The following is a 10,423-nucleotide window of genomic DNA, read 5'->3' as shown; positions in this document are numbered from 1 at the left end:
CAATTTCTTATTGGTTTAAATCTGACAAATTATCAAATGGTAGAAATTCAAATTGAAATAAGTTGTAGTTTTTATCAAATGGTCTAATGGTCTAATACTTGCAATTTTGAGTTTAAATTGAAATAACTTGTATTTTTATTTATTTATCTACTTATCTCTTCTCAAATATAATATGGCATTCCCCAGAAATGGAAGAAAATAGAGTTAATGATCAGGAATACATTCCTCAAGTTGTAGATGATCGAAAGCCAAAAATTGGGATGGAATTCTCATCACTAGAGGAGGCATATTCATTCTATAATCAATATGCACGAGAAGCTATATTTAGTTCAAGGATAAACACAAGCAAGAAAAATAAGATGACAAATGAAGTGATGTGGAAACAAATTGTATGCTTTAAAGAAGGGCATACAGATCTAATGCGGAATGCTAAACATGCAAAAGGTGATCAACTGAAAAGGGAAAGAGCACGTGGAACAGTTAGAACGGGTTGTAAGTCAAATATTGCACTTGTCAAGAAACAGACTGGACCTAATTGGGTTGTCAGTAACTTCGTAGAAACCCATAATCATCTACTCTCGACTCCATCAAAGGTGCATTTGTTACGTTCACATCGTAATGTTTCAACAGCAAAGAGAACATTGACTAAACAATTTTTAGAGGTCAATATACCAACTTGTCAACAAATGTAATTATTGGAGATAGAGTATGGAGGACCTGAGAGGGTAGGTTGCATATAAAGAGATATTAGAAAATTTGAGAAAACCCTAAGAGATGAACAAAAGGGTATCGATGCCGAAACACTGATCGAGTTATTTACATCTGAACAAGAAAAGAATTCAGCTTTTTTCTTTGATTACAATACTGATTCAGATAACAAATTTATTAACTGTTTTTGGGTTGATCATGTATCAAGGAGGGCATATAGTGTATTTGGTGATGTAGTTATATTTGATACGATATATAACACCAACAAATATGGCTTGATCTTGACACCATTTGTAGGAGTTAATCATCATCATCAGACTATTATTTTTGATTGTGGGTTTTTAAGTGATGAGAAAACTGAGTCTTTTGTTGGTTGTTTAAGAAGTTTATAGAAGTCATGCCTAAAAGTCCACCAAATGTTATCATCACTGATCAGGATCCTGTTATGACGAAAGTCATTGCACAAGTTTTTCCTCATACAGTGCATCGATATTGTTTGTGGCACATATTGAATAAATTCCCAGATAAATTACACTCTTTAACTTTTTAAAACCACTATCAAAGCATAAAGAATGTCATTACAAATTCTACGATACCTGATGAATTTGAAAAGTCATGGGAAGATGTTATCAAGTGTGCTAACTTGGAGAAGAACGATTGGTTGTCGTCGATGTATGAATTACGACATAATGGGTGCCAGTTTATTTTAGACATGTATTTTGTGCTGGAATATCAAGTAGTTAGAGATCTGAAAGCTCACATTCATTTTTCAAATGTATATCTCAAATAAGAACTCATTGATGGATTTTATCACCCGTTTGAATAGGGCACCGAGACACCAAAGACATAATGAGTTAGTTGCAGACCATATTGATATGAATGAGCAACCTAAGATTAAGACAAACTGGCCAATGGAAACTCAAATCGTTAAAATTTATACAAAAAAAATGGTTGGAGTTTCAAAGTGAAATGACTAAGAGTCATGGTTATTATGTGCAACAGGCATTTACAGGAGTTGACTCAGTGGTTTACCATGTGATGCAATTTCAAAGTTGTTCTTCCTCCCAACCAAGGCTGCTCACACATGATAAACAGAGGGACTACATATCGTATAGCTGTACAAAATTTGAGTTTGAGGGCATTCCATGTAGGCATATGTTAGCATTCTTTCGTATCAACCAAGTGTTTCATTTGCCTGATATGTATATACTCAAACGATGGACACAAGATGCAAAGGTTGGAGGAATATATGCTTTGGGAGAGCAAAATTTCATTGATGATCCAAATCCAGAAAGGTTTTTGATGTTGAGACACTCGAGGTTATCCTCTAAAGCTTCAATATTAATTGATAATGCATCTTTAACTGATGAGGGGGCAACCTTCTTGGATAAACAATTCGATTATATCTACAACAAAATTCAATAGATGAACAATAGTAAAACATGCGGTGATGGAAGTCAAAGGAAGAAATCCATGAATGATGACCTTGGTATTATTGATCCTTCTTCAGTAAGAACAAAGGGATGTGGGAAGAGATTGAAATCATCAAAAGAGAAGTCAATCTCAAAGTCCAGGATATGTCGTGGATGCGGGCATCGAGGTGTGTCACATGACAAACGCAACTGTCCAATTTTACAGCAAAAGTATGTGTCAATTAATTCTGCATTTCTATTATAATTTTACTTGCAAACTCAAATTCTTTTTTTAATTACATTTTGTAAATATGATGATATGTCGATTGTCAGATCAATTGAAGGTAATTATCATAATAGCATTGACGACACATATGAAGCAGATTTGACATTTTTAGATGGTACTATCAAAGTTTTATTTTATTAAATTATAGTGGTTAATTGAGAAAATAGAGTTATTAATTATCTTTATGTCTGCAGGTTCTAACAACATGCGGTAGGATATTTAGAATTATCTATGGCTGGTAATCATCTATTTCCTTTATTTGCACAATTACAAAGTACATTTCATCTTGCTTTTATTGAGCTAGTTCAGTAATGCAAATATAATTTCTAACTTGCTCTTTTAAATTTTATAGATAGCTAGTGCTTCACTTTTTGATACTTTGTTGTCGAAATACAATTTAATGACTTACTTAAAACTTGCATCCGGTATGACACTTTATCAACTTTGTTTTATTCTAATGTGTTAAAACATATGGATATCTAACATTCAAGTACTATACAGTTGGAACAAGGTTGGATGCTTTCAGACAAGGTTGGAAATAATACAAGCATCAGTCTATCCTTCCTGCAAGTTTAGCATATGTTGCTTTATTTCAATGTTGCTCTAGCTCCTAGTTCCAGCATGACAACACTCTCGGTGCATGGATGAATACTATGCTATATTCACAAAATGGAAGTTACAAGGCGACTTTTGATTTTATAAGCACTGTTTATGTGAATGAGTTTCTTAATAGTTGAGCTAAATTGTGAAGGCATATTTCCAGAGTATGTATTTTGCTTAATATATGTGGTATATGTTTTAATAAGAGTCTACTTGATGAACCTAATTTGTGTTGAGTTTAGTATGAAATAATATGTGTTTTGTTCGAATCTTCTTTTGATTGAGATCTATGAACAATTAGGAGAATAGAAAGAGATGAGTGTTGGCGATAAGTGCTGGAATTTTTTAGTTGTACTGAATCTAATTTATTACTGATATCGTGTCGATATATTTACTAATATTGAAACCAATTCCATAGCTTCATAAATCTTGAAACTAATTTCTTTGCAGACTATCCACTAACAAAACATTAGCCAAAACTTCCCAACACACCCTGCACTTCCTCAGCTTCTACACAGACACCATGGCATTTTGGCATGAAAGCTCCACCATAACATCATCATGTACCTACATAAATTTTAAAAGCTTCCAACTCCAATCAAAGATAAAAACGAAACTGCACACCTGTTCCTTGGCACAACATTGCAAACATCTTCAATAAGTCATACAAGACTAGCACACAACCATTAATAAACAATCAACACACCAAAATGTAATCCAGAATTTACCAATTGCACATCCTTATATTCTCTACTTATCTTTACCAGAACTTGCACACCACAAAGATCATTACCATTTTACAATAACATATCCTATACCGGCATTAACAAACTTCATACATGTTTGAAATATAACTCTTCCACTTCCCATTGACTACACTTCCACACACCCCAAAAATAATTCAAAAAATTCCAAATGATGTCCCAACCGAAGAGGAAAACTAGCTTTACAATAGAGGAAAACAATGTAAAATTTAGCTCACCAAAACACACACCTTGGTTGGAGGTATATGAGTTAGCGGGATTAAACAAATTTTTGTTTAATGAAAAATTGAAATTGAAACCCAACCATAACCATTTCAGTTTGGTTTGAAACAAACCCAAAATTTTCAATTGGATTAGGCAAGAAAATACAATGAATCAACGAAACAAAGCATAATACAATCAAATTTAACTGGACAACTAATGTCCAAGATGCACAAATCCATACTAGTTTTCTAAGTGATGTATTATGTTGGCATTCCTTCGTCTCTCTTCCCTTCTCAGTTCTCATGGTAGTTTGGGAGGCGGCAACGAACCAAGATGAAGAGGGAAAGTGTCAGCGTCACTGAAGAGGGAAAGTGTCGCAGCGAGAGAGGTTAGGGCGCGGCGAGGTGATTCTTAGGTTTTCACTTCAGCAGTCCGACGATCCAACGATTGTCCACTTCAACTTGGAAACCCTAGTTTCGTCGCAGCGAGTGAGGGAGGCCCTAGGGAGGGCACGGCAAGGGATGGTTGAGGTCTCGGTGTGGCGGCGATCAACGTCACGATGAAGCTCGATGTCGCGGCGAGGGAGGGTGCGGCGAGAGATTGTTGTGGCCCTAGGGAGGGCACGAAGGGGGCGCGGCTTAGAGAATCGTGAGGCGAGGCAGGGCGCGGCTTGGAGAATCGTGAGGCGAGGCAAGAACGGCGAGGCAGGGCGCGGCGAGAGATTGTTGTGGCCCTAGGGAAGGCACGACGAGGGCGCGGTTGGAGAATCGCATGGCGAGGCAGGGCGCGGCTGCGGAGAATCGCGAGGCAGGGCGGAGAATCGCAAGGTGAGGAGAGGAAAATAAAACGGAAAAAAAAACTAGAATGACGCGGATGAGAAATAATTGACGGGGATATGCCACATGAGCAAGTTCGTAGCATTCCATAGTAATAGGTCCGTAAGTTAATAATTTTATATATATATATATATATATATATATATATATATATATATATCGAAAATATCAAAATATTGAAATATAAATAATTTTGATGTAAATGATATCAAATTTGACCATACTAAAAATTAAATATATCAAAATTTTGAAATATTGAAATGTCGGTATAGTATTAGTATATATTTTTCAAATATCATAATTTTTAATACGATATACGGTATGATATAAAATTATTTGTACAATATGGTATACCACCCCTAATGATATGTGGTTGTAAGATTGAACTACGAGAGATAAATAAAAATTAAAAGGGCATCCATCATTATCGTTTTCGTTAGATGAGCGTCTCTTTTTCTAAAAAAAGTCAAATGCCTCTTTTAAAGTGACCTACCCAAAATATCCTTACATTATTTAATCATTTAGTCGTATAGAAGTTAGCAACTAGCTTTTATAATTGTAGAAGCTAAGAGCATCTCCAATAGTTAGAGTTTTACAAAAGTTTTTTTTTATCATCTCAATATGTCACATCATGTCACATCAACATTCTAAAAATCTATTGAAACATCTCTAATAGTTAGAGCTTTAAATGATTTTTTGTGCTCCATTTTATAATATGTAATTGCATGATTATATGCATATTACATCAATTTCAATACAAAAAAATAGTTTTGAAATTTCACTACTGTTCTTTAATAACAAACTTCAAATCTTACATCCACAATGGTTAAAACTTTTTTATTTAATTTTTTCATTTTATAAACTTCTTTAAAAACCTTACATTGGATATGCTCTAACATCTAGTTTCTACAATGTCTAGAAGTTAGCAACTAGCTTCTATAATTATAGAAGCTAACATCTAGCTTCTACAATATACAGAAACTAGCAACTAGTTTCTACTAATATATTATCTGATATTTTGGTTGTATAAAAGCTATATGCTAGTTTATACAATGATAATTTTATATCATTTTAATTTTTATTTTTTAAATGATAATCTAATTAAAATAATATTTCAATTAGTAAACCAAATAATAGGAATTCTATGATGCATTATATTTCAAATAAATATAATTTAATTTAATTATGAATATATAAAAATTAGCATATAACTTTTATAATAATGTATAACCACTACTAGCTAATTTCTATACCTTATCGAAACTAATCACTAACTTCTCTAGATTATAGAAATAAGCCGATAACTTCTACTACAGTGATGAATTCAGAAGTATCTTTTGTTTTTAAAAAAAAAATAAGTGTTCATTGTTTTATTGTGGGGCTCATTTGATTTTTTTTATTTTTTATTTTGTTTTTTTTTGAACGGGTGCCCATAGAAACGTAAATGATGAACGTGCTTTTAATTTTTGCCCATCGTTTTTTCAATTTAATCGATTGCCGTGGAAAAGACAGTGGTTGCAAGGTCCATGTCTGAGAAGACAGTACAACAAACACGATATGGGAAGGCAACACGAAAGCCACTTGTGTGGCTCAATTCTAAGCACGAACGTAAGCAAGCAAGCAAGCAGGATATTGGATCGAGTAGATTTCCATCGATCAGACGTCAACGCTGCACCGGGTGCTCTGCTGGAACCGGAAGTCGTAGGATCCAGGCTTCCGCACCAGCAACGCAGGGCAGTTGACGTGGAGGTGGTACCGGCCGGAGATCCATGTGCCGACCTTCCACCGGAGGCGGCCGCCCACGCGCACAGAGATGAGGACGAACCCCGCTTTCTGGTCCTGGTACAGAGCGGCGGCGAGGTTGGAGTCGAGGGGGACAGCGCCGCCGAAGAGGAAAGGAGACCAGATGACTTGTTCGTGGGGGGCCAGGTAGACGGGAGGGAGCACGGTGGAGGAGGTGATCTGCTGACTGTTGTAGCGGGCGTAGGCCACGAGGCGGTTGTAGTAGATCCCGATGCGGTCGTTGGGGTTGCGGGAGGAGATGGTGACCTGGAGGAAGGTGGTGAGGATGGCGGCGTCGGCGGTGAGGTTGAGCTGGACGAGGGAGGCGTCTTGGAGGTAGAAGCGGGGCTTGGTGGGGCGGAGGACGAGCCAGACGATGAGGATGATAAGGAGGACGAGGGTGATCAGGAAGAGGATGCAAGCGATGATTCGGCGGTAAATCCGGCGCCGCTTGCACTCGCCGTCGTTGTGGCCGCACTCCCTCTTCTCCGACATCGGCAATCGAACAATCGATGCTTAATTGGACCGAGAAGAGAGGCAGAAGACGGTTTGGCCATTTGCCGGGGTGTGTAGTGGCTTATAAAAGTGAAGTGGCCGGGGTGAAAAAAATAGCGTTAAATGGTTAGAAATCAATTAACCTTGTCGCTTTTGCTAAATAAGAAAATATAAAATAGCAAGAAGCTGCTGATTTTGGCTTATTACTTGATTTTACTTCATTAAAAAACGAAGAAAAAAATGACAAAAGAGAAGGTGATGAATGTTAGTCGGAAGGCGACGGAAGTCCTCTATGATCAAGACTTGTTGAATAATACCAAGTTAGAAGGAACTTAAATGTCTCATTTTTACATACAATACATAACGAAATTATTTCTACGTTCTTATAAGACATGATAGATAAATCATTTATAAGAAAACTCGAAAAGAGTAGAAAGGAACTTACTCAAAGAAAGCAGAGGGATGCTTCCCTCTGTGTTGAGATTGATCATCGAGCTTACACCGGAATCTCCATCAGCTGCTAGCCAACGACCCACCAGCTGAAGAAGAGGTTTGCCTATGTCGATCCCCCAAAACTCATCCTCGTCGCCATCCTCAGACCTCCATTTCTCAACAAGCGATGCGAGTACACCCACTACATGGCACATGTACGGCCGCCGGCAGGGTCTTCTGCAGCGCACTGACCTGCAAGTTCAGTGATACGGTGCATGGTCGTGGGGTCAGTAAGATGATGTATAATCCTGTCGGGAAGCTGAGAAGACGGACCTACCGGCGTGACGTGTCAGGAAGATTGACCGCATCCCCATGACCCGGTGGTGATCAGTCGTCTATGTTGACCAAGTCGTCAGATGTCCTCCGGTCGACAGTACCTGTATCCAGCAACCGGGTCGCCTCGGCCTCTGGTACCTTGGTGCTCGAGGCGAATCCCACCAATATATAAGTAGCAGAATACTAATAACAAAATAGTGAAATAAATACAGGAAAGGTACGGTAACGTACCCTGGCCCCAGGGGGGGCACCCTTAGATGGAGCGGTGAGCTGGTTCCGGCAAGGTGGATGAATGCAAGTCGGTCGGGGAGCTGAATTCGCAGGCGGTAACTCGGAATCCAGTGCGGCATGGATCCAAAAGATGGCACATAGGCCGGGATACCACAACAGCTCGCAGGCCGGAACACGGCACGCAGACCGGATAAACCCAATAACCCACAATGATGATAACGATGCAAAGAGTAAAATACCTCGGCGCGATGGTCGGAATTACCCAAATAATACCAGGCTGCGGCTACCTGGAAGGTGACGATATCCACTAAAGACAGCGGCAGTAGACGCGGGAGGGGGCTACGGGGGAAGGCAGCAGTGGCTGCCGGGGCGGCTGTGGCCGCGAGAGAAGGCAACGGTGGCTGCCGGCGGCGGCTGTGACCGTGGTGGAGCAGACCGCGATGAGGGGAGGAGAAGGAGAGAAGGTTAACGACCACTGACGCCGGCGAGGAACAGACTGCGGTGGAGCCTTCCTCATGATGTTCCCTGACGGCGAGCCGAACTCAACGAGGCTCCTCCACGCGATGAGGAGGAGGAGAAGAGGCGAGGCGGCGGCGGCCGACGATGGCCCCGGCGAACAGCGCGAGATGGGGAGGAAAAGGACCTCCCTTCCTTCATGTTGGCGGCGGCCTCCTCCCCCTCCACGACCTGTGAACAGTGCTTAAAAGCACTCAAAACCCTAAGTGCGCCTAAAGACAAAAATGTCCTTATCCCTCTCCTTAATCCCTCTCTTGCCCCAAACTATATCCGGATCAATGTGGTTAGAAGTCAAGCTTACGTGGAGGTCAGAAGTCAAGCTTACGTGGAGGTCAGGAGTTAAGACCACAAGAGGTCAGAAGTTAAGCCTACGTGGAGGTCAGAAGTCTAGCCTCCGTGGAAGTCAAAAGTCAAGCTGGCATGGCTGGGGTAAGAGTCCCAGCTGACAGGGCAGTCAAAGGATAGAATTCCAAGTTGAACCAGATCTAGCCACGATAGCAATCAAGAACGGGGTCCACAGGCCAAATACAGCTAATGAGAAGGCTTACAGGCCAGGTAAGGGCGCAGAAGGAAGGGCCTTGGGCGAAACACAGTGGGCCAGGATACAGACCTAGCGTACAGGTCGGGACGTACATGCCATGGATAACAGCGGACATAAGCAGGTCGGAAAACAGACCGGTCGTACAGGTCAGGACGTACATGCCCTGGATAATAACGGACATAAGCATGTCGGGAAACAGACCGATCGTGCAGGTCGGAACATACAAGCCATGGATAACAGTAAACATGTGCAGGTCAGAAAACAGACCTGGCGTACAGGTCGGGATGTACATGCCATGGATAACAGCGGACATAAGTAGGTCGGAAAACAGACCGGTCGTGCAGGTTGGAACGCACAAGCCATGGATAACTGTAGACAGGTGCAGGTCAGGAAACAGACCTGGTATGCAGGTCAGGACGTACAAGCCATGGATAACAGCGGATAGAAGCATGTCAGGATACAGACCTGACGTACAGGTCAGGACGTACAAGCCATGGATAACAGCGGACATAAACAGGTCGGGAAACAGACCGTTCGTGCAGGTCGGAACGTGCAAGCCATGGATAACAGTAGACAGGTGCAGGTCAGGAAACAGACCTGGCGTACAGGTCGGGACGTACATGTCATGGATAACAGCGAACATAAGCAGGTCGGAAAATAGTCCGGTCGTGCAAGTCGGAACGCACAAGCCATGGATAACAGTAGACAGGTGCAGGTCGGGAAACAGACCTGGCGTGCAGGTCGGGATGTACAAGCCATGGATAACAGCGGATAGAAGCAGGTCAAGATACAGACCTGGCGTACAGGCCAGGACGTACAAGTCATGGATAACAGCGGACATAAGCAGGTCGGGAAACAGACCGGTTGTGCAGGTCGGAACGTACAAGCCATGGATAGCAGTAGACAGGTGCAGATCGGTATACGGACCGGTCGTGCAGGTCAGAACGTACAGGCCATGGATAACAGCGGGTAGAAGCAGGTCAGGATACAGACCGGTCGTGAAAGTCGGAACGTATAAGCCATGGATAACAGCGGATCGAGGCAGGCTAGGATGCAGACCTAGCGTCCGACCACTACAGGACAAACAAGCCAAGGAATTTCAACTGCTCGTCAGAGAATAATCAGTGTGTTAAGGAATATGCTAACAGTCGGGGCTCATTACCCCTTCGATTATGTCGCCAGCCTATGAGGATGTGCCGCGTGTCATTCACCGCCAGACAAAGGCTGACAGCCGACATTCCCTGACACCCGTCAGACCCCAGAAACATCTGTTACAGTAT

The 10,423-nt window shown here is 41.3% G+C and overlaps 1 protein-coding gene across 1 annotated transcript; it reads right to left on the bottom strand.

Moving 5' to 3' along the window:
• Positions 1–6,466: 6,466 nt before the first annotated feature.
• LOC122032128 (NDR1/HIN1-like protein 1) lies at positions 6,467–7,087 on the bottom strand. The gene has a single exon (XM_042591419.1). The coding sequence runs from the start codon at positions 7,085–7,087 to the stop codon at positions 6,467–6,469; it is 621 nt and encodes a 206-aa protein (XP_042447353.1).
• Between the last annotated feature and the right edge of the window lie 3,336 nt (positions 7,088–10,423).

This window comes from Zingiber officinale, chromosome 1B (assembly GCF_018446385.1).
Source record: "Zingiber officinale cultivar Zhangliang chromosome 1B, Zo_v1.1, whole genome shotgun sequence".
NCBI classification, from domain to species: domain Eukaryota; kingdom Viridiplantae; phylum Streptophyta; class Magnoliopsida; order Zingiberales; family Zingiberaceae; genus Zingiber; species Zingiber officinale.
This window is presented reverse-complemented; position numbering and strand designations above follow the sequence as displayed.

Excerpts from the sequence above, each read along its gene's own strand:
- LOC122032128 (XM_042591419.1), bottom strand. The coding sequence starts at position 7,087 with ATGTCGGAGAAGAGGGAGTGCGGCCACAACGACGGCGAGTGCAAGCGG.